The following is a 25,741-nucleotide window of genomic DNA, read 5'->3' as shown; positions in this document are numbered from 1 at the left end:
ATGCGTGCTCAGTCGTGGCCAACTCTTTGCGACCCCGTGGGCTGTAGCCTACTGGGCTCCTCTGTCCATGAGATTCTCCAGGCAAGGATACTGGAGTGGGTTGCCATTTCATCCTTCAGGGGATCTTCCTGACCCGGAGATCAAATCTGTTTTTTCTGCACTGCAGGCAGTTCTTTTTACTACTGATCCACCTGGGAATCAAGTGAACCAGGCATCCTGTGAAAAGTTCCTCCAGGTTTTCCCTTTGGAAAAGTAGAGTTGTTCTCATTGCTTAGCCTTTGTGAAATATGTTGGGTTTTTGAGTTGTTTTTTCCTTTGTTTATTGAAGAGGCTTCTGGATAGTTGAGGTTGCCTGGTAAGTGACCACTGGCTAAATGAGGTACCAAATGTGAATTGTTTAGTTACTTGTTTACTAGAGTAGACCATTTTGTAGGCCGTTAGCATAAAAGAAAGGTAAAAATCTCTACTAAATAAAGTACAGAATAAGGAAGACCCTTGGTGGTGTAAAAGACTCTAAAATATACTTAAAGTTTTTTTTTTTCCTATTAGATAATAATTGACAGCAGAAGTTTACTATTTGTTAAAACGTTTATAATTTTATAGAAGTACCACTTTAATAAAACAACTCCTGATAATTGGAGTATTTAAGAACAATAATTTTACTGCAATATTTTCTCCCTTTCTAGAGACAAATGGAATCAAACTGGAACTTTGTAGAAGAACTGCTGAAAAAGTCCATCAGTGTTCAGGTACACATTTAAAGTGAGATGGGTTGTGGGCTTTGCTAAATTTTTATGTTACAGATTTTATTTTTAAGAACCAAGCAAACCGTTAAGATGATTTAAATAACAAACTTGGTTTACTTATTAGAAACCTGAGATAAGAGTCAGCATTCTTTGTTAAGGCAGGGTCCTTGTACAATAGTTTTTATTTTGAAGATTTTTATTTTAGCACTGCGTTTCCAGTTAAAGGACAAAGATAATTATCCTAGTTGCTGACTTTGACAGAATGTATTCAAAATAAGGAGCAGATGCTTCAGAATCAGCCATTCCTTGACTGTATGATATCAAGTCTAGGAGACACGATGAGGGAGATAGTCAGTGGCATTGGAAATTCAGCTGTATCCTCGTCACAGCAGGAAGGTGACTTGCCTTGCTGGGCAATTTGTCTTACAGGCTTGAATCATACTCTGACTGATAAGGTCCTAGTTTCTGAGCCTCATTTCATAGCTTATCATTTTTCTTTCTGCAGAACTGTTAATGCAGTGCTTCATGGCCCAGAGGTCAGATTTGACCTCCTTTTAAAATAGTTTTAAGTGAGTTCTTCATCATATCTTTAAACATATTGTATTATAGTTCTGTAAAGTTTTGTGGCATAAGTTGTTTATGTAAGATTTTAAAGGGAAATTTTAGTATTTTTTTTAGTGTGGGTAATAGACTCGTTTTCTGTTAAGAAATGAGGATTGTTAAAAACCTGAAGAGGAATAAAAAATATAGTAGTACAAGACTGCCCCACATGTACACATACATTCATTTTTTACCCATATCTTTGAAAATCATCTTAATAGCTTAAAATTTTGTTTTCCCTATTATCATTACTGTTAGTTTTTTTTAGGTGAAAATGTAAGTACATTTAGTTATAAGATAAAACTTCTAATTATGAGCTAAGATTTCTAGATTAGAATGCCAAAGAACTCTGAATACATCAGTTGCATCTGAAGCAAAAGAGCTGTTATCTCAACCATTGTAAAAATTGTTGTTTCTTTTTTTGTATCATTTTAATTGGCTTTCTCCTGTGTTCTTTTTGAGAACATACTGATTTTAGTAGCTCTAAGTTTCAGACATGTATTTTTTTTTTTTACTTCAAGAATGTATGGAATCCTTAAAAAGTGGCCATTATTTACATCATCAGTGTTTTAATGGTATCTACTAAAGCTGTTGTGAAGATACATCCCTAATTCTTGTAAGGAGGTAGACTGACCATGTAGATTTACCTGGCTTGGGATATCCCAAGATGTGGGACTTTTGGTGATAAAACCAGGGAAGACCTGAGAAAACTGGGCCAAGTCAATCATCCTAGAAACAAGGATAGTACAGCTAATCTAAGAAACTTTCTCTGAATTTAGGTCTAGTATAAAGTCAAAGAAATACCTTTCCTGTGAGAGAAGAGGTCATTGTAATATTCAGAAAAAAGCGGTCCATTCTCTCTAGTAATCTCAATTTTGTCTTGCCTTGATTATATCAAATTAGATTTTATAAGTAGTATAGGACTACTTGGTGGAGTTCTTGAAACCAATTTTGTGGGTTCATTAGGTAGTCATAAAGAATAAATAATATATTTGGATAGAGCTCTCAGTGTGATGATCTGTTTTCCCCCATTGAGGTAAATTAAAATCTGACCGTGCTTGTATTTTTTGACCTCATCTCCAACTGTGAAAGAAAGAGTCTGTTTGCAATATTAAAAAAAAAAAATGTTTTACATATACAGCAGTCTTCAAATAAAATTGGTAGGCATTCCTCTGTAGTTTCGATTAAGCAAATAATGTTCCAAATCTTTTTGTAGCCATAGAGAATCTTCCAGAAACAGACACTGAGGCTTTGTTAGTAAAGAGAACATATATTGTTAAATTTTGCTTAAACTGAATAGTTAAGTATTTGCTCTAAAAACGTTCTTATGAGGTAATCCTGTTTAATATTTGTGAATGCTAACAGTAAACATTTGTTCTACTTTTACAACATCATTATTTTCGTGTGAAAAGCTACATTTTTAGTTTTATGCCACTTTTTAAATAAAGCCTCATTATTTTCTGAGTTCACAACAATTTTCTTTCAAAGGTCATGAAAGGGTGTAAGAAGAAATCCTAAGCAGGCCTAATATTTTTAAAATATTTTTATTTGTCAAAGAATCCTGAGAGTTAATACTAAAAACAACTCAGAATATGGTTAGTTCTGAATAATGTGGGTCAGTAATCTAATTACTAATCCAGAATTACTGTGTTTCTTGGACAGAAGGATTTTGACTGGAGTATTGAAGTCTAACTCTTTGTTTAGTCACTGAGTCGTGTCTGCCTCTTTGTGACCCCATGGACTGTAGCCCGTCAGGCATCTCTGTCCATGGGATTTCCCAGGCAAGAATACTGGAGTGGGTTGCCTCTTCCTCTTCCAGGGGATCTTCCCAACCCAGGGATCGAACCCATGTCTCCTGCATTGGCAAGCAGATTCTTTACCACTGAGTCACCAGCCGCTAACTCTCTTTATCCAATCCTGATAAAATCCCATCAGACTGACAGTTACTATTGAGCTTGAAGTAAGTTTCATTCTCCAGATGGTTTCTGATAGGCAAGTTAGTTATGCATAAAAAATGAACACCCAGTTGTTATATTGCCATTTCTATAAAATAAGCTAAAAAATGTTTCTGTTTTTAGTTCAGTAAAACAATTTGGTGCATGGAATATACCCAAATTTAATATGCCTGCATTTGATCTTTCAAAATAAAAGTTCTAGGAAGATACCCTTTTTAAAAGGACTGAGAGATCAGCAGCAGACCCTGGAGTATTCTAGGATTGATTTTTATATGAAATAGTTTATATGTACTCATTCAGCTGAGATGAGACACCCAGAGAGCCCACAGGATCTTGTGATAAATGTAGAAATTGAGTAGCGTGGGCTCTGGATTTGAGATAGGTAGGTTTGAATCTACATGGAAAAGAGCCCCACCGGCCTTCTGGTTTATTAAAAGTCAGAGAGCGTGGACTTAGATACCGTTAATGAAAATTCTTGGTTTAGGTAGAGTTTGGCTTCGACACTCACAAAATTAAAATATGTCCACTTAAGGTACAATAGTGTGAATGTGTTGCATTTATTTATTTTTTTTTTGCATTTATTATATGATTGTCAAGATTCAATGTTTCAGCTACAAAAATTCATTCACAGTGTTAACTGTTGCTTTGCGAGCACTGTCCATAGCACTAAGTGTCCATTTTCCACTTAGGACAGTCTTGTGGAGTTCCATTTTAGACTTTAGGAAAACTGGGACACAGAGTAAGGCTTGTCCAGGCTCACTCAGCCAGCTAGGAAGTGGCAGAGCTGGAATTTGAATCTTCATATGTGTTTTTTAGTCATTCCAAAGTGAAGTCGCTCGGTCGTGTCCAACTCTTTGTGACCCTATCGACTGTAACCCACCAGGCTCCTTCGCCCATGGGATTTTCCAGGCAAGAGTACTGGAGTGGGTTGCCATTTCCTTCTTCAGGGGATCTTCCCAACCCAGGGATCGAACCCACATTTTAGGCAGATGCTTTACCGTCTGAGCCACAAGGGAGGTCATTCCAAACTCCCTCAAAACACTTGACCTTGTAAGATTCTTAGTGAAACTCTGCTTTTTTTTTTTTTTCATTTTAAAACTTTCTGTTTTAAAACTTCTTTGCAGTTATGTCTTTGATTAGTAATGTACTTTGATTTATAAGATCTGTTTTGGTAATACTTGTGGAAAGCAACTATCTCAATTTTCCACGTTTTAAAATTTCTTTTTGTGATCTCCCTCTCCAGAAAGTCTGTGATGACAAAAAATGTAAGGTAGGAAGAAATTAATATACTCAGATGTTCTCAAATATTCTTCCTCACCATATTTCAGCTGTTTTTCTATTATGACTTTGAACTAAGATGTCTGTTGGCTCCTCTACTTCTAAATATTGTAAATTCTTATCTCTTTGGCTTTCTGAACTTGAAGATAGGCAAATCGTTTAATTCAGCTGATGTGCGCCCAGCCACACAATTTTTAATGGAAATTTTTAAGAAAAACTAAGGGAACATGGTTCAAAACAAAATCATGGTTGAATATACAAAACATGAACGTGTGCTTTACAACAAATACTATCTGTGATTAATTTAAAAAAGAAACTTACTTTTCAAGTCACACTCAACTGACTTACCCTGCCAGTCTATGGAGAAAATGGTATTTTATAAGACAATTCTTTTCATTTTAATCTGTAGCCACTAGCAAGAAAAGGATGGGAAATTTATCTCCTTTCCTTAAAAAAAAAAAAAAAAAAAAGAGGAAAAAATCCCCTAGGATACTGTATTTAATTTCTTCTTGATTGGTTACAGTGGAAAGAGCATGGGCTTTGGTCTCACAAACTTTGATTCAAATCTTGCTCTGGTCACTAAGAGCAATCTTGATCAAATCTGGTGTCGATTAGATGTTAATTTTTTTCCCTTATGTTTTTGGAAGTTGGTGTAGTATAGTATGTCTAACCAGCTTTGGAGTCATGAGTCCTAACTCCTTCCCATATGCACTTGGGTAAGCCATTTATAACTTCTGAACCTCAACCCTTTTTTTTTTTTGGTAAAATGAATGTAGTAAAACTGACATGGTATGAGACATACATGAATACAATACGTAAAACATCATATAATACCAGACTCATAGTTGGTATTTAACCTTTTATTTTTCCCAAACTTTGTGTATTTTTATGGTTTAAATACCTTTTTGTGAATTTTACATGTAAAATGATTTTCAGATACCAAACAAAGCAATACAAAACTCTTCAAAATGAACCCACTTTTTTCATGTAATTCACTTTTTAATCTTGCAGCATAATTAAATTAGTATTTTTTAATTCACATCAGTATGTGCCATGAGAATAAACCTACATCTAGTTTAATATTTTCATGATAAAATCAGAACGTTAGTGACCAACAAGGGTTAAATTAGTTTAATTATCAGAGGAACTAAATATCTTTCCCTAAATCATAGAGCTGCTTGATGAAAAGAAACACTAACTCAGATCTGTTTTGTTGATAAAAGATTTACGGAGTCTCTTTGGTAAAGCAGGCACTGCGCTAGGCCTAGGGAGTATTATCACAGTCCTTAGGGAACTCATAGACTTGAAGGCAGATAGGAAGGTAAGAACCGTGTGTGATGTGTTGACGAAGGTATCTAGCTTTGTACAGAAAGTGGTGATCCCCTTCTCTTTCTGAAATACTTCTCTCAGAGTCCATGATGCCTGGTTTCCTACCTACTTCATTGGATTTTGCTTATAGGCCTCCTTTTTCTTGATACCTAAATTTTGGAATAGCAATCAGCTGTCAGTTCTGGGTTCTTTTCTGTTTTCTGTCCACAGGCTTTCCTAGATTGATCTTATCTAGGCTTTTAGCTCTGAAAACCATCAATATGAAGGTAATATCCAAGTTTGTATCAATAGCTCTGACTTTTTCCTTGAGCTGTAGACCCATAAATTGTGTAATATTTCCACTCGTTTCCCTGTGTACTCATCTGTTCCTTCCCTGTTCTTTGCCACTTTAAGCAGTGGTTCCATCAATCCATTTTCTTAAGCCAAAACTTAAGAATTTCCCTTAATTGCTATCTTTCCTTCATACCTTAATATAAGTCATCAACAAATCCCATCAACATAACTCTAAAATTGTCTGCCTGTCTTAATCTTAGAGTTTCACAGTTATCTCCTAGAATTTTAAGTTGGTGGGAGGAGAAGGAAGTAGAAAAAAGGAGACATTTTATTTTTTTATTTTATTTTTTTTTTTTTTTAAATTTTTTTATTAGTTGGAGGCTAATTACTTCACATTTCAGTGGGTTTTGTCATACATTGATATGAGTCAGCCATAGATTTACATGTATTCCCCATCCCGATCCCCCCTCCCACCTCCCTCTCCACCCGATTCCTCTGGGTCTTCCCAGTGCACCAGGCCGGAGCACTTGTCTCATGCATCCCACCTGGGCTGGTGATCTGTTTCACCATGGATAGTATACATGCTGTTCTTTTGAAACATCCCACCCTCACCTTCTCCCACAGAGTTCAAAAGTCTGTTCTGTATTTCTGTGTCAAAAGGAGACATTTTAATCTTCTGTAAGGAAATAACCACGCACCTTTGTTGAAAAGAGACAATACTGAATCCATTCAACAATTATTTACTTAAAGCATACTGTTTACCAGGCACCTTCACATTTCCAGCGTGTCTGCTTGTACTTAACCTTTGTCTGCTTTTCTGTTACACTGGAAGTTCTTTCAACTCTTCTAACTGATCTTATACCTCTGTTCTTATCTGCTATTGTCATCTTGCTTGATCCAGTGTAGCATTTTTGAAACCTTCATTTCATGTCACCCCTGTGTTTACAGTCCTGTAAAGGCTTCCCAACATAATTAAAGTACAGTCCATACTTCTGACTGTGACCTGTAAAGCCTTAAATGAGATATGGTTCCTGACTATCTCTGACTTAATCCTATAATACCAAGCTTACTGCTAATTCAGGAAGTTCCCATGTATTTTCTCTGCCATCATTGCTTTACTTTCATTTCTGTATGGGGTTGGCTCTTTTCCATCCAATCATTTAACCCAAATTCCAGCCCTCAAAAGCTCAGATAATAAAGAATCTGTCTGCAATTCAAGAGACCAGAGTTCGATCCCTGGGTGTGGACGATCCCCTGGAAGAGTAAGATGGCAATCCACTTCAGTATTCCTGCCTGGAGAATCCCGTGGCCAGAGGAGCCTGGCGGGCTACACGCCATGGGGTCGCAGAGAGTCGGACACAACTGAGCAACCAACACTACTACTGCTAGCCTCAAAAAGGCCTTTCAGTTGTAGTTCCTGGTTTAAAAAAATGGCCCACATGCTTTGTCAGTTACTCTACCACGTTACTCTGCTTTTGTTTTGCCTTTTGCAGTGGTTGTAACTGTTTACATTTATCTTGTTAGTGTCCTCTTTTTCCATTCTCCCCAAAGTGTAACTTCTATCAGTGTGTTCACCACGTCTGACTCATTGATTGCATTTTGCCTAGAACCTTAGGATAGTGCCTGATATATAGTAAGCTTTGAATAACTGATTGGAATTCAGTGTTATGTCAGCTTTTAACAAACAGGCATGTTATTTGATATATAAGTTTAAAGTATCACTTTTTTACTCTTACCTATTGCCACATTCTAAAAGGTTAAAGCATATGTACTCTGCCAGTGCTCTGGTTTTGAGAAGAATAGCTCCTACATTTCTATAAAGAGTAGCTTAAGTATGATTGAGTCTTCTGTATTTTTAGGTAACTTATGCTACTTTCTGGTTAGGGTTTCTTTTCAGTCTCTACATTATTTAGTTATTAACTAAATAGTCTCTACACTATTTAGTTATTAAATACCTATTGCAGTTGTTAAATAATTGAGTTAAAAGTCAAACTGAGTTATGTAATTTCAATTATCATATTAACCTTCTCTAAAGCAAAGTTACATAGCTTATGCTGATTCAGACCTTCTGGTCTGAAGATGAGAATGGGTATGACTTGGTGATAGAGATCTATATTCTTTTCAGGAGCAGGTTATTTGCTGCAGTGTCAAGTTATAGTAATGTGTGTTGGTCATTATTTCGTTCCTCACAATTTCCGTCTATTTTTTAGGATGGAATACTAGAAGAGCAGTTACGAATGTATCTTCACTGTTGTTTGACCCTTTGTGATTTCTGGGAGCCGAACATTGCAATTGTCACCATTCTGTGGGAATATTATAGTAAGAACCTGGTGAGTAAATAGAGTATGAATTTGTTCCAGGAATTTGAAGAATTTGAACATGGTATTTGAGGAATGTTTTTATGGTTTAATTATATATAATTACAGAGATTTCTTAAAATTAATTTTTCAAAGTAGATTAGAGTAGCTAAAAAATATCTTTATGTTACACTTTGTCTAAAGAGCATTGACATAGGGGAACAGAGCATCTGACGTCCCTTTTCTCTTAAGGGTGAGATTAAGCAAAGAAACCAGAATTGTGCCAGAAAGATATTTTTTTAAATTCTCATTTATAAATGTTTTCTAACAACTGCTGATTGCTTGCAACACATTGAACAGTTAATGCTATCTTGAATAAGAACTAGTCTTGGCATTTGAGTGGCTACTAGGCAGAAGCACACATATTGTAGGAAAAAAAGAGAAGAGTTACAATACTTTGGAATGCTAGAAGAAGGGAGTATCTGACCCAATGTATGGGCTTGTAGAAGACTTGATAAACTCATAATTTTTTAAATTGGCCTGGGGAATAAGTAGAATTTTCCAAGTACAGAAGAAAATGAACATCCAAGCAAAAGGCATAGTCTGGACAAGTGTATAGAGGCATGAAAAAACATGATTTATGCCTACTATGTTGAATAGTTCTAAATGAAGGGTCTGAGGTGACTGGAGAAATACAGGAGATGAAGAAAGTAGAAGAGTTTGTCCAGGGCTGGATTTTGAAGGGTTAAAGATAACATGCAGTTGAGTTATGATTTATCCAGGAGACATTGGAAAGCAAAGATGTGACGCAGTATGTATGTGTTTGAGAAAGTTTTTTTCTGAAAGTAGTATAAAGGAAGTGGATACAGATGAGATAGTAGTCCAGTATGGTAGTATAAGCAAATAGCACAGCAAATGAAAACTAAAATAGGGACAGTGAATTTATAAAGTGAGGGTAAGTTTGGAAGAGAAAATTTTTAAAGTATATTTAAAGGATAGATAGAAAAAGATATGGAGGACTTACAAGTAAATTATAAGTTTGGGTCTGTACATAATTGAACTTATTAAAAATGAGAAAAATACCTTCCTCTGAAACATATTGTCAGTCTGGCTGGAGAAATGACCAATTCTAATTTTCAGGCAGAATGTATACAAGATGGGTCTGTAATGTCTTGTTATACCTGAAAACAGAGAAGGTATCCAAGTAAGCTGGAGTTGTGTCAAAAGAACACAGGAGCCTGCTTTAAGGAACTCCCATTCACCAGTGCTGGGTAAATTTGGGCATGATAAAGAATAACCATGGACAGCTGTGGATTATGTGTTTAAATCCTCGAGTCTGTGGTATTTTTAGAAAAGTTGTTATTCTGGAAACTGTAAATAAAGGAAAATATAAACTATAGAATACCAAATTTCGAGCTAGTTTAGAAGGAGTGATAGAAAATCACTATCTTGCACATCTGTTGAAAGAAGCCATCTGGATGATGATCATCCCTGGCTGTTCAAACGGTGGGGATCACTCAAACGGATCGATCAGCATGATTAGTCTTAACATCACAAAAAGAATGAAAGTCAGAACTTACGTGCCTCTTTGCTAATTGAAATAGGAAGTACTCAGGACTGCCATGGGAAGATTCTCACCAAAAAACTGGACGTGAATCTGATCAGTCCACTAGATAGAGCAACCAGTTTACAGAAAAGATAGCAGATGAAAGAATACATTACATTAAGTGACTCCAGGAAGATGTAAGGAAGATCTTGAAATGTAGGAAGATATAAGCCCCTAAAATCAGCATTTAGAAAATGCTGCACAATAAATTACCTGTTAAATGGTATGATGAAACCATTGGAAATTTTTATTGGATAAAAGATTTAAGAGGCATGTCAACCAAATGCAATGTATGAATCTTGACACTATCCTAATTTGAACAGACTAACTCTTAAAAAGACATTTGGGGGATAATTCAGGAATTTGAAACACCCCTTGGTATTTTGTGCTTGAATGGAATTTTTATTTTAGGGGGAATATGTGGTAATGACTGTATACTTTTTATGATTAAGAAGAGTCAGAATTTTAATGAGCTAGTTGGGATTTACAGCTTTCTGTTATTTATTCAGAGATTTAATACTTGTTTTCTGTTTTTTTCCTTTTAGAATAGTTCTTTCAGTATTTCTTGGCTTCCTTTAAAAGGCCTTACATATATCATTAAGTCACCCTTGTCTATGCTAGAAATGGTGAAGACCTGCTGCTGTGATAAACAAGATCATGACCTGTGTAAATCCAGCAGTAGTTACACTATTTTCCTTTGCATTTTGGCAAAAGTTGTCAAGAAAGCAATGAAAAACAATGGACCTCATCCTTGGAAACAAGTCAAGGGAAGGTGTGTGCCATATCTTTCTTTGTCATGAATGTTCATTTACATCTTTGGAGAAGTTTTACTATTTGTGTTTTTTAAGTTAATTTGTACTTGGATGTCTTTATGGTTTACATCTTAAATGTATTTGTTAAAGGGCAGCAAAATATGGAACATTTTGATCTTGCCAATTTGTTACAGTAAGAAACCAACCTAATATCCCTAACTTGGGGAAGATTTTAGTTTCTTATTTATCTCATCAGTCCTGAAGAATGAAATCCCATATATTAAGTGCCGGTATAAAAGAGAACTGTTGTTTTTCTTGCCAAAGTTAATTGTAATGTTTCATGTAATTCCTTGCACATATTTTATTAAAACTTACAGAGATAAAAATCATGTCCAGATTATGCATTGGCAAATAATAGATTCAGTCTATAAAATTTTGTGTTCTTTGAGTCCACCAGTCTCACCAGCCCAGCTTTCTTGAATGAAAACTAACCAGAATATAATAGAACCAAAACCTCTGATGTTCTCATTTGAGGAGTATGCCATTTTCATATCTGGTGTGGTGAAATAAACGTTTGGTCACATTTGTCTAGTGTTGTCCTTTTTTGAGAGTTTTGCTTGTTAAGTGGGTGTGATTCTTACTGTCTTCCCTTGTTCTGCTTTTGCCTATGAGCCCCTTTTCTAGCCCTCTGTGCAGTTGACTGTTCTCCACCGCTTGCTTAGCTTAAGCAATGGAAGTTCTTGCAGCAGAATACTTATGATTTCTGGTAGATACTTCTCAATAATCTCTAAATGAAATTCCTGTTTGAGTCACACAATGAATAATTCTTGCAACATTATGGTGACACAGTTTGGATTTTTTATTTAGAATATACTTTTTTTTTAATGGTATCTTTGTTAAACCTCCAGTAATTAGGTAGCTCAAATAGTAGTTAACTTTTCTTTTGTTCTGTTTGCCAGTTTGGTTTGGAATCTTAAATATTTTTATTCAAGGTATAATACTGTGAACTTTATTGCTTAAAGAAATTGGAATTCATAACAAGACTGTATACCAAGCCTATCATGGATGTGATGGGGAGGACATGAAGATAATTAGATCTTTATCTTCAGGAGCTTATCTGCTTCATTATTTATAAATAAACATTTAACCTCTCGTAAGCATTAGTCATTTCTGTTTTGAATAAACCAATTATAAAAGTTGCAGAGAAACTTAACAGTCTCTAAGTAAGATTAAAAATGAATGGTGTTCAATTCTGATCCCTTAATTAATTAAGGGATATCAACTCTTAAATTATATTAAGTAGTGTTGACAACAGATTTTTAAACGGCTAGTCTTGGATATTTGAGCACTAATAATTTTTGTTTGTGAGTGGGTAAAAATAATTTTTCCAGTATTTTGCATTGTCTTAACGTATAAGTATAAAGCCAGGTCTTTGTGAAGGCTAGAGAAAGCATTTAAGGAACATTGTTATATAAAATTGCCCTGTTAAGAGTTCTGTAAAGTACATCAAGTTGTACTTAAAAGAATTACATATTCTTATTTGTCAGTAAACATTGGAAAAGAAAGGTAACAGGGAGATTAAAAGGAAAAGCCAAGTACTATATAGAAAATAGTATTTCTACTGTCCTTTGGGGAAAGCCACTGAATCTTGATTCACTTATAGATGCTTGCTGCATCCTTGAGAAATTTGAAGGTTGAGAGGGGAGGCACAATCTGTGAGTTTTGTTTTCTAAGCAACAAAAGTGATACAATAACCCCCATTATGTAGAAATAGCTAAAAATTTAAAGTGATGAGACTGTCATAAGTATTGAGTTAAATGTTATTTTAAAAGATGGATTTTTGTGAATGAAACAGTGTTAAGAATTCATTTGTTTTCATTTTACAGGATATATTCTAAATTCCATCAAAAAAGAATGGAAGAACTAACTGAAGTTGGTCTGCAGAACTTTTTCAGTCTTTTCCTACTGTTAGCAGCTGTGGCAGAGGTGGAAGATGTAGCAAGTCATGTTTTAGGCCTCCTAGATTTCCTCAAGCCTACTTTTAAAACCTCTCCTCTCATCTGGAACGGTCAGATGGCCTTCCTCTTGATGTATACCCAGAAAAATCTGGACATTGGTGTTTTGGCTGAGAAATTTTCAAATGCTTTCCGGGAGAAAGCAAAGGAGTTCTTGGTATCTAAGAATGATGAAATGGGACAGAGACAGACTCTGTGGACACTTCTTTCCATATATATGGACAGTGTTCAGGAGGTGTTTGAGACAAGCCATTGCTTGCATCCTTCTCATGAAAAACTGCTTAATGATGGTTTTAGTATGCTTCTACGAGGTTGTCAAGAATCTGAACTTAGGACAGTATTGAACTTTCTACAAGCTGTTCTGGCCAGAATCAGGTATGTTTTCCAGTAATGTGGTAATGTATTAATTTGTTTTATATCATTACCTGTGTTGATTCCATGTTAAAGTCTTCCTTTTGACATACTCATGAAATTCTGTTGTAAAGAGAGCAGTTAAAGGAAGTTTTACTGCAGTGTAGTATAAACCAGTAGTTTTCAAACTGTCCTTTCAAACAGTGCTTCTTTGAAAGAAAGCTTACATGCAGGCTTACAAAACTCAGCTCTGGTGCAATCCAGGAGCCATGCCTCTTGGCCCCGTCTTGCCTCTCTACCTCTCCTAAAAACATTATCCAGAGGGATAGTTCAGACATTCTAAGCAAGACCATGAACTCAAATCTGAGGTGATTGTCATTGAAACATACACAGTTTGGTGTACTTAAGGAGATTTTGGCCACATTGTACCATTAAATAAAAAGGTTATTTTCTTTAAATAGTTTGCTGCAGAGTTGTAGCCTCAAACACGTGAAATGAGCTGTGCTTAATCACTCAGTCGTGTCCTGCTGTTTGTGACCCTGTGGACTATAGAGCCCACCAGGCTCCTCTGTCCTTGGAGATTGTCCAGGCAAGAATGCAATAGTGGGTTGCCATGCCCTCCTCTGAGGGATCTTCCCCACACAGGGATCAAACCGAGGTCTCCTGCATTGCAGGTGGATTCTTTACTGACTGAGCCACCAGGGAAGCCCCAAACACATGAAGTACTCCCAGCTGAAGCAGTATATTCTAAGAGTGAGAAAGGATTGCTCTACAGCAAGCTTTGTGTAGATGATGTTCACCAGTCATCTATACAAAACCTAAGTGTTCTCAGATCTATGTGACTTATACAAATGTGCAGATGCACTCAGACCCAAACAGTAACGGGTGAGAACAGTGGTCATGCTGTTTATTGCCTTTAAGGCTCTTTTCACAAAGCAGTTTCACCTTTGAAGTTCATGTTCTTAACTTAGACACTACACTCAGTGCAGTTAGGTATAGAAATACAATTTTATTTAAAATCATGTCTGAACTTAATGAAGAAACTGCTTCCCTTTTCTTAGTTGCACATTACAAAAGTAGCATCTTTTTCAAAGATATTAAACTTAATGAAATTTCTGAATTTTGGGTATTTATTTATTACCAATTTCATTTATTAATGATTTTCTTAATTTACTTTACATTGGTCTCTGTGTTCATAGACATCAGTTCACGGGTTTTCACTCATTAGGTTTTCTGTAGTTTCTATATTCATGTACTCTAGTTCTTGATCAGATAATCATCCCCACATCCCTAGATATAAGCTGAATAAAATATTTAGATGGACGGATAGATAGATAAGTAAATGAAAAGCCAACTTCATTAGAGGAAGCTTTTACTGGTTCTGGATCTTCTCCATGAAATACATTTGTTTGTTCTTAGTCTAGTAGAGTCTATTAGCAGATGCTATACTCTTCCAAGTGCCAAATTCATTTTGTTTGTTCAGTTTTTAAATAAGTGGCAAGCAGTATTTCCCTGTGCTTTTTGGGCACAGTTAGAGATTTCCACATTTCCGGTACCATTTTTGGTTTTTTTATTTATATTCGTCTGAATAAACAAAGAAAGAAGGAAAAAGAGGGAACTGGTCTAAACCAGCCCGGTGATGCTGCAGCCTGGGCAAAGGAATAGACGTTTTTAGCATTAAAGCCAGAGCAGTTTCAGGAGTGTTGGGAAAATATTGCTTGCAAGTACCTTGTAAGCTGTCCACTACAGTGCATTTTTGTTGAATCCGTGAGGGTCGCTGTTCAGAAGTACAGAGGTAGGAATCAAGAGGGCGTAATGAAGACTGTCAATTATATAAAAGGAGAGTAACTTTACACTGATATTAAGAATTTCTTCAAAACTGGATCTGGTTTGAGTGTGTTAATTTGGTGTCATCTTGAACAGGGGGCAAGGAGTATGTGCTCTACAGGACTAACCAGTAAAAAAAAGAACACAGATGTTTATGCTGATAATATTTAATTCCTTGTGGAAATGTTTATGTTTGGTTTTGCTTTATACTCTTCAACTGTGATCAAAAGCATTTGCTATAAGAGAATGTGAAATCATGTGTAGCTTTCTGTCACCAACATTATCAGCAGTTTTAGCAGAAGTATGAGGGCAGTGTGTGAATAAGGATGGTGTAGTCACGTGCAGGTCATTACTAATGCTGTCGTGGTACAGGAACTGCCATCTTTGACGTTTCTAAAGCTTGCCTAGTAATTTGCAACAGTCCTTCAATGAGACAGTGCAGGACATAATAAGAGGGACTGTGACTTGCATGGTTTTATTTTATTCCATCAACTTTCAATACTTCCAAGCAAATATTGTCAAGACAGACTTGCTTTAGTGTGGGATATTTGCAGGGAAAGGGCCCCAGAGATCATTCAGGATTGTTTACCTTAAAAAGAAAAAAAAAAGGAGGGAGGGAGGGGAAACACAAGAAAAGTCCTCTAGGTATTTGATCATTTGGAGATGTGTTCCTGATATCTTAACTCCAGATTTGGAACTTCATTGAAGTTCTTTCCAGAGGACTCTTTTGGGTATGCTATAATATTTTTACTACTAATATTATTAGGAAGTTCAAAAATAATTTGAATAGTTGTTAAAAATTAAAGCACAAGCTTTTCTTTTTCTTTTAAGTTAAGAACAAAGCTAAATTCTTTGAATTTTGATTTAGATAGAGAAAGGTGGGTTACATAGATTGATGATATTTATTCCTGACTGCATCGCCGACAAAGGAAAGAATGAAATACTTTACCTTAGCAATCTCTTCTGTTTTGTAATTCAGGTGGGAGTAAGCTCCCAGTCCTTGCATAAATGTGTGTGCAGGATATGTGCGTGTGTGTGTGTATGTGTGTTGAACTGGGTAATAGTTTTATAAAACTGTATGACAGTGAAATTATAGGTAGGAAGGAACTAAGATCACTGATTAAAGAGAGAAGCGGCTCCCTCTAGGCTGTTAAGAAATAATAACTTCATATGCCACTTTCAGCTAACTGGAGCTGATGGCTCACCAGAGCATTCTTTATTGCTGATTAAGTAGCATTATGAAAATACTGACTTGGTTATGTTAACTAAATGCCTCCATGTTTAAAACTCCGAATGTCAAATAGTTGTAGCAGTCATCTTTAACATTTCACATTACCTTTCTGGAATCACATTTCTAGTTCTCACTTGGCTGTTATTTGAGGTTAATATAAAAATGGCAGTCTTTCGTTTGTGGAGTTAGGTGTAGCCAAAAGCTTTTCTTTAATTATATCCATTCATGCCGCTATAGTTAAGGGTCTGTCAGCATTTCCATTATAAACCTCCATTTTCAGGGTTTTATAACACAGCTCTGAAAATTAGCTCTGGGCAAAAACTTGACATACAAGGCCTCATGAGATTCTCCCTCCTCCCCATCCCCCTGTTTCATTTTTACTGAAGTAGAGGTGAGTGATTTCAAAATGCCTTTTGGCATCTGCAAATATCATTCAGAGTTTAAAAAGAAACAATAAATTTTCAGGCTTTGTACCTGTTTGTTCTACCACTTAAGGGAGGTTGTGGACTTACGAATTTAAGCCAAATGGATATTGATCAACTGACATCCTATTTTGTATTAAACTAGAGCCTAGTTTCAAAGAAGTCTAAAGGCAGCTGAAAACTTGTCTAAGATGTCAAGTGTGCAGACTAAGAAATAGTTCAAAAGGGGAGATGACCTGCTTTTGATATTGCATGTGCTCAAGTGCGACTCCTTAAAAGGTTTGATTCTTTCTCCTGGCTTCAAAATACATTTGAAAATACATACATTTTTTCATTCTTTTCTTCTTTTTCCACAAACTTGCAAGTTCATCTGTTATATATCTTTTTTGACGTTTAGCTTGGGTGTTTGTGTGTGTTTGTACACATTATATGAGAACTATATGTAGCATTCTCCTCAGATATTTTCCATGCCCAATAGTTCTAGGTATTTTAATCTTTATTAGTATGACATCATTTATTCTAAAAGAATTTTTACTTTAATCTTTCCTTTGGGAGATAACTGGAGATTTTCTAGGCAGGGAAAGAGGTAGTTCAAAAGGAAATATTCTTGTGCTGATCGCCAAATAATTTACATGATTTTTCAGAAAAAAATAGAGACCTGTTGACTGTATGCAAGCCTTTTCCTCCTTTTGTTATTGGGTGTTCTATTAGTATAATGGGTTACAGCTTTTAATTATTGAAGAATTGTTTACTACAAAGCAAGTTAAAACCAATATGATTTTTTAAAATAATCAAATTATTTTGTGTTATTTATTTGCAGTTTGATTAGCATATCCCAGATTGCCCAGAACATCTGGGGTTCTGCTGTTTCATCATGTGTATATAGGAACATCTGTGTATATGTACATATATGTGTATGTGTGTCTTATATACACATAGGTACATCATTTATACTATGTGTATGAGTTGTATACTTTATGAAGATTTTGATTTGATACAGATTTCTAGGACAGTGTTCTAATAATTTGAGAGAGGGAGCACATGAGTATGTCCCATGGAAAAATACATTTACAGTTTTTATTTGAAAAATCAGACAGTTGTGTTGCTAAGAGTGATCCATCTACCAGTTTTGATTGCTTCAGAGAAAGCATAAGCATCTCTAAGGGAATATACTAGTATTAACATTGTGGAAATATATAAAGTCTATGAATTTCTTCTCATTAAATAGTTCATAATGAGGTTTTTTACATGTACACTGTGAATTAACTTTTTTATTTGCTTATGTACTCTTTGCCAAGCTTAAATTGCACAAAGCATGTTTACTATAGCCCTTTTATATTACATATTTTATAAATTCATGGAGTAATATAAACCTCTTACCCTAATAACTTGGAAATTTGTGTGTGTGTGTGTGTGTTTTGCTGAAACATACGCTATTTACTTAATTTTTCATGTATAAGAGTTAATATTTGGGTCATTTATTTAATCCCCAACTAGATCTATTAATAGGTATGCATTCTCCTTGTATAAGTACAAAGTGATTGTTTTAAAGTATTATAAGGGAAAAGTTATGTGTCCAAATTTCAGCCTTATTAGTAAAATTAGGATAATAGCACAAACCTCACCAGGTTATTTTAAGGGTTAAATATAGTATAACCCTAGTAATGTGAAGTACTGACATAGTGCCTGGCATATTAGTAATTGTTCAATAAATGGATATTGCTTTTATTATCATTATTGCTATTTTCAAAAGAGGCCATGATGTGTTCATTTCTTTGTGCTACACTTTATGCCTGGCAGCCTCAGCGTGCTCATGTGTTTGTGTGTGTGTGGACTTGGATGGTTCTTAACCCATTCCTAATATAATACCTTTTACGAAGTGGATAGCTCAGTTGGTAAGGAATCCACCTGCAATGCAGGAGACCCCAGTTCGATTCCTGGGTTGGGAAGGATCCGCTGGAGAAAGGGATAGGCCATCCACTCCAGTATTCTTGGGCTTCCCTTGCGACTCAGCTGGTAAAGAATCTGCCTGCAATGCAGGTGACTTGGGTTTGATCCCTGGGTTGGGAAGATCCCCTGGAGAAGGGAAAGGCTACCCACTCCAGTATTCTGGCCATTTTTTTCATGTGCTTATTGATCATTATGTCTTATTTCAAGAAATAATCTATTTGGACCCTGTGTCTATTTTTAAATTATTTGTCTTTTTGTTACTGAATTATAAGAATTCTTAATATATTTAGATACAAATCCCTCATCAGATATGATACACAAATATTTTCTCCCATTTTATGAGTTATCTTTTAATTTTCTTTCTTTTTTTTTTTAAATTTTTTGGCCACACCATGTGGTGTGTGGAATCTTAGTTCCCCAACCCAGATTCGAATCCGAGCCTCCTGCATTGAAAGGTGGAGTTTTAACCACTGGACTGCTGGGGAAGTCCCGTTTCACTTTCTTCACATCTTTTGTAGCATAAATTTTATAAAATTTTAATGAAGTCCTATATATCTATTTTTTCATTTGTTGCTTCTGCTCATCTCATATTCTTGCCATATTTATCTTGTTGGAGAGCAATTCTGCTATGTCATTCTTTAACACCTTTAATGACAACCTGATACGACACAAAAAAAATGTAATGTCTAATTCCTTATCGCAGTTTTTGAAGTTATCCACAGTATGACTTTACTTTATTTCTGTACCTTTTTCTTGTGGTTCTCATTTGATCAAATGAAACTATTAATTACCAAGATATCTCCCAAATCTTTTTTACTGTTACATCTTCCTGTCAAAAGCAGTTGAGGATTCAGATTAGAGAATGGCCGGGACAGCAGAGCTAGATCTGAGGACTGAATGGGCTGCAGATATGTGATAACCAATGATTAGAAAAGGGTTAAATTCAAGAAGTGAAAGCAGTTGTTAAGATCATAAGTCAGAAATGGTCAGTGTTGGTTACAGTAGGCAAAGAGATGGGGTGGCAGAGTACAGGAAAAGAAGGGGAAAAACCTCAGAAGACTTATTTAGAGGGATCTGGGGAAAGGAAAAGGTGATTTGAGAAGGTAGTAGTACCTACATCGGGGCTAGAGATGGAATCAGTGAGCTTCAGGTAGGAGCGTTGTACATGGGAGAAGTCAGGATTTCAGGCGGTAGTGGACAAACCCCCACCTGTAAGTTGTGCTTTTTTTCTTCTGCGTGTTAAGGAAGTGTTTGTGTGTTCTTCCTATTGCAGCATAGTATAAGAAGCAGGAGTTTTAGGGTCAGTAAACCTGAGATCAAATCGTCCCTCCTCTGCTTACCAACAGTGCAATCTTGAGAAGCTCCTTAACCTTTTCTAAGCTTCAGTTGCAAGTTTGTAAAATAGTCCTTACTTTATAGGATGTGTATGAATATCTGCTTAGGTCTCTGCTGTCCATACACACTGCCTGTGTGTGACAGTTTAAGTTAATGAATATAATGTGACATACAGTGCCTCCGGTGCACTGGTTTCTTCCCGGGTGCTCAGGGGCTGTTCGTTGTTAGTGACGGCTGTAGTAGGCAGCAGCAGAGCTCTCGGGCAGCGCTGCCCGAGATGCTGTGCCTCCCCAGACCCCTGACCATGATAATCTCTCGGCATGTTTATTGTATTCATTTATGTTTTCTTCATTTTTATGTCAGCAGTGTTATCCTTTATTCCAAACTTCTCTTGAAACGTATGCTTGACCATGTATCCAGTCTTAAATAATCTCACTTTGCTTGAAATTTCCTTAACACTTTCTCTCAAATGCTCTTTATTGCTTTCTACTTTGTATTTTTTTTTTTTCCTACAGAGGATACATCAAACAAATTATTCAGCAAATCCAGCTAATATTTGTGAGTGCCTGTAGTGATAACAGGCATTATTGTAGGCAGGCACTTGGCGTACATCTGTAAACCAGTTAAGTGCAGTGTGTATGATATGAACTCATGTATTTATTACATGAAAGACAGACTGAGAAAATAGAAAGGTACTTTACGTGTTTATTGAAGCCATCACCTTTTCATCATTTTTATTTTATTGTTTCAACCATTCAGTGTTATTTGATAATGATTTATACTTGTCCCCAGATTTTACCTGCTTATCCAACAATTCTTGCCAGTATCCACATGAATGTAGAGAGCAGTATCTGTGCAGCCAGGCTATGGGTTTAATGGATTTAATACATAATCTGAATTTCATCTCTGTGCTTTTTTTCTTCTAAGCACCATTGGGCAGGAGGGACTTGCAGAAGAATGACAGGAGTCCATTCTTCTCAATTAATTGGAAGGTTTTTGATGTTATAGAAAAATGAAACTCATATCTACCCTAGCTGAAAATTTGGGACCATGTTTTTTATAACCAAAACTATTCTCCCACTAAAATATGGAAACAGGTGGAGTAAGTGGGCCTTTGAGCTTTTCCCTTGCTTTTGAGGGTCTCCAGAACCTCTCCATTGAGGCTGGGTCCACAGGAACACTTTGAATGTAAAAGTAGAGATCATCTGTATTTGGATTGGGTTGGAAGCAAGGTATTAAATATTTGGAAGAGGGAACTGAAATAATGGAATGGAGGAAATACTTGATAAAATAATTTAAAGCAGTTCCCTGGAGTGGAAGATTCCTTATTGAAAGGGCCTTTTGAGTGACTGCAGCACAATGTAAGAAAATAAGACTAACAGCAAAGCACAGCTGCGTGAATTTCAGAAGCCTTGGTACAAGAAAAAGGTATCAACGTGTCCATGAACTTCTCAGTCTTAGCCACTTTTCTTAATCTTCTATTTTTTTCTGTTTGCTGTGCCCCTGATGTAATCTCCAGTTATAACCTAGGTCAGATCTAATATTTAGCTTCATCTCCAAAATTATAAAAGTAGAGAAGTGAATAGAACTTTATAGATTTTTTTTCAAGATTACTTTCAAGAAGTAGATGAATGGATCTTTATGACTTCTGATTCATAGTTGTTTGCAAAGTTTGAATGAAAGCAGTAAATTCCACCTCTCATAATTAGGAAAAGGAAGGTAACAGTGGCATAAGAACACTGAAACAAATTGTGATAAACATTAGGGTAAAAAGGGACAAGGGCAAAAGAAATACACTCTGGAAAAGGAAACATTTCATTCTTTTGAAAGTGGATGAGCTCAGGGAATAGAAGTGCCGTGATTATTTTCTATACCAAGCACTGGAATATTTCTCTTTAGCAAAATGGCAATAAATCAAAAGATGCTGGGATAACGTGAAAGTTACTTTCCCCAGTCTTACATGCCTGTGATTCCTTTTCTGAACTCCATGGTTCATTACAGGTGTTTGGACCACCCAGATCTTTGAAGCTTTGGATGAAACTCAGTAGGCTTATAGGAAAGCATTTGCTACTGTGCTCTTTCATGGCACCACCCAGGGCTATGTTTCTTAAACCAAAGAAAAGTTGTTACAATAAATATATCGAAGACTGGTAAATCCCATTTGTGATGGGCTTGCTGAAGTTAACTTGTTTCCAACTGTGGAATGGATAAAAAGACCTGAAATTATGATTTCAGTAGGCGGACCCAGTCTTAAGAAACTCGGGAGATAAACTACTGTTGTGGCTTTTGGCTTTAAAAGGGAAGTGCTCAGAAGAAACAAGTGAGGAAGCAAGTAATAATTTAAGCATTTACGTTCAATAAGTGTAGTACAGTAAACCACTCACTGTTTTTTAATGATGTGATGTGTCAGAGAAGGAAACTGATCTCTTAATTATCCCATTCTTTTTAGATTAATAAGACCTCAGAAGGCACTATAAATTGTGGAAAAGTAGATTTATTATAGTTTTAAAATGTTCCTAGGTATCCTCACCATCTTCTGATAATTCCCCTAAAGTTATTTTAAGATGTGTTTCTTAGAAAACATCAGAATACATTTTTGTTTTATGATACGGATTTACTTTTGCCATCATATGGCCTGTAAGGAACAATTCCTTACCTTTCACCATCTACCTTGTGGAGAAGAGTAAGTAATTGCTCTGTTTCAAATTTTATTTATATTTTAACAAAATTGAGAACAACTATAAGGAGTGAAACTAGTCTTTGGAACTCTTAATTTCAATTGTTTCTTCTTTACCTTACAAGATATATATTTTTCTCTCTTTAGGATATCTCTTGTCAGATTTAAGGCTTATTTAAAATGAAAAGAAAGCTAGAGCAATTTTCTTTATTCCATTTCAGTCTCCTAAGGCCTATTTCCCCCTGGTGAGCTCATAGCAACAGGGGGGTTTAAGGGAATTCAGCTTTCTGCAAATTAATGTCTCACATCATGAAAATTCAGGACTTTTTTTTTTTTTTATCTTGAAAAGTAATACAGTGAGTGCGAGTATTATTTCTTGCCAGCGGGTGGAAGATGAATGATTTTGTCACAGTTTTACTGCTTGATGAGCACTATCCTGAGGGTCAGGCTTAAGTCTGTGTCACTATGCTGCTCATTACTCTTGAGCTAAATAAGGGCTGATTGGATCTAAATTGCCTAGCACATGGGCCACAGATGAGCTCAGTGAGCAGGGGATGACCTGCTATTCAGTCTGGGAGTAACCCCGGTGTGCAAATGCAGCATTAGAACACCGTGGGAGAATGAGGGGCTACCGGCGGCCGCCAGCAGAAGAAATCGAAATGGAAAAACTCTTTGATGCTGTGATGTTAGAATTTGAAATGTAGGAAGTGACAGGTTGATGGTACTTATCAGCTTTGGCTGGATTAGAGAACAGTGTCATCTTGCTTCTATAATGACAGAAGAATGAAGCCAGCAGCTAACTACTGTGCAGAGAGGCCGCCGCCGTTGCCCAGCCGTTGCTGCCTCCTACCGGCAGTTTTCCTGGAAACCGATATAAAAGATAAGGAAGAAAAGAGCATCCTTGATAGATTTCCAGGAATTTGGAACTCTTTGGTGATGAAAAGCTGCCCGTGATAGGAGGCAAAGGAGAAGGCTATTTTAGAGCCTACATAATAGTAAATTGCTTTAAAAAACATTATTATTGAGAAATCGGTTGTTCAAAAATTTTCTAGTTAATCAAGAGTTAATGCATTTATGAAATGAATCTACCCAGAGCAAGAAAGCCCAGTATATTCTTCTTGTAGTAATTTTCATTCAGGGGCCTCAGTTGGGTTTGTTTCTCTCTCAATTATGTATTTTTATAAATAACAACACTTTACTAACAATCTTCAAAGTCTAATTCAGACTACCAACCAGTGTTAGCACAGTTTCCAAGGTACCTGATAAAAATATCAATACTAAGTGAAAAATGCTCTTGATTATGTAGCTTATGTTGCATAAATCTCCTTCCTAAGGAGGGGATGGGATGGAAGAAAAAGTTTTTTCCTGTAAGTCAAATGATTTAAAAAAAAAAAAAGCAAAACCCAGAATAACCCTATGATGTAAAATACTTTTGTTTCATTTTATTCCTGCAGTTGGATTTAAAAAAAAATCAGTGTTAGGCTGTTATGTTTATGATATAAAACTTAGAGTGAAAAAATGGGGTTACGTACTGTTTAGTGGCCTGCTTTTTTTCACTTAATGTATCATCAATCACTTTCCATGTCAGTGACATCTACGTTATTTTTGGTGGTTTCACAATATTCTCATAGTTTACTTACTGGTAAAAACTTAGTGTTTGAAGTTTTCTCTAATAGATGCAAAGTTGTGATGAATGCCTCTTTGAGTTTCTTGGTAGGGTTCTTAAGAACTGTTGCGCAAATTGTGCACTGCACAACTCTCAAAGTGCCATTCTCAACATTGTAAATGAGACTTTGATCTCTATGGACTTGTCTGATTATACGTGGAAGATACTTTTTAAGCGATTAGGTTTAAAATATAGAGCCTTAGACATAGTTTTGTTTTGTTTTTTAATTGGGAGATTTGAGAAGGGGACAACAGAGGATGAGATGGTTGGATGGCATCACCAACTCGATGGACATGAGTTTGAGCAAACTCCAGGGGTTGGTGATGGACAGGGAAGCCTGGCGTGCTGCAGTCCATGGGGTCACAAAGAGTCAGACATGACTGAGAGACTGAACTGGGAGCCATGATTTAATTATATTCAAGGTTTATATTTACACAGATTTGAAGGCAAAAGGAAAAGGGGATGGCAGAGGATGAGATGGTTAGGTAGCACCACCAACCACACAAGAAAAAATACATAATTCAATACATTCTATAGAAGCAAATTTTCAACTAGTAGTAGAAAACCTTAGACTAGAAAAATTAAGATTTTGCCCTTTGGAGCCAAACTATAGTTCTATAGAAAACTACAGAGATAGAAAACTTGTAGAGTTTGTAAAGTTTTCAATATAACTTAAGCACTCAAAGCCTCTGGAGAGGGTTTTTAGTGCTTCTCTGTATTATTTTTATATTATCAAAATTCACGTATCCTTTAAAGAATATAAATAATGTACAGTTGTATGCTGTAGAAAATAAAAGTCATTCCCCTCCTACAACTACCTGCCATAAAGGGGAGTACTGTGAGCATTTTGTGGAATGTTCTTCTAAACTGCTGTTGCTTTTCCTTCTATCCATGCTGCCTCTTTTACCACCTGTTATTTTAAGTGGGATTAGATTATACCTTGGAAATTTCTACAACTTGAGTTTTTTTTGTTTTTTTTTTTTTAATGAAAGGGATATCAAAGGCATCTCTCTAGATACACATATTGTATAAGACTTCATAGTTTCTTTTTGTATAATAAACTTTATTTAGCCCCTGTGAACGTTTAGGAGTTATAGGTGATTTTAAATTTGCTTGGCTCTTGTACCTCTATCTGATTTTTCAAGATCCTGGTTGAAAATTTAGGTTGCTCAGTTTATTCGGGATATTAGTTGTAGTTCAATTCTGTGAGTCAATATATCAAGCATCAAAACCAGCAGAGCACGTTTCCACTTCACTCATTTTAATTTCTGTAAATCACACGTGGAATTACGTCTTTTGCTTATAGTAAAAAATATTACTGTATTTTTTTTCAAAGGTTGCAGATGTGAATTTTAATTCTGACTCTGCCACTTTTCTTTCACTTTAATCTTCAGCAAGTCGTATAATCTCTTTCTTTGAACCTCAATTTTT

At 35.9% G+C, this 25,741-nt stretch overlaps 1 protein-coding gene across 5 annotated transcripts in view; it reads left to right on the top strand.

The window, feature by feature from the left end:
• MMS22L (MMS22 like, DNA repair protein) overlaps positions 1–25,741 on the top strand; it is a 121,126-nt gene that overhangs the window by 30,038 nt on the left and 65,347 nt on the right. For all 5 annotated transcript variants that reach the window (XM_043439200.1, XM_043439201.1, XM_043439202.1 and 2 more), the window contains 4 exons: positions 687–749; positions 8,392–8,511; positions 10,630–10,856; positions 12,723–13,226. In XM_043439200.1, the coding sequence (XP_043295135.1) occupies positions 687–749; positions 8,392–8,511; positions 10,630–10,856; positions 12,723–13,226 (914 nt within the window). The remainder of the gene's footprint in view (positions 1–686; positions 750–8,391; positions 8,512–10,629; positions 10,857–12,722; positions 13,227–25,741) is intronic.

This window comes from Cervus canadensis, chromosome 20 (genome assembly GCF_019320065.1).
Source record: "Cervus canadensis isolate Bull #8, Minnesota chromosome 20, ASM1932006v1, whole genome shotgun sequence".
NCBI lineage: Eukaryota > Metazoa > Chordata > Mammalia > Artiodactyla > Cervidae > Cervus > Cervus canadensis.
The sequence above is the reverse complement of the archived record's forward strand: the minus strand, read 5'-3'. Positions and strand labels throughout refer to the sequence as shown.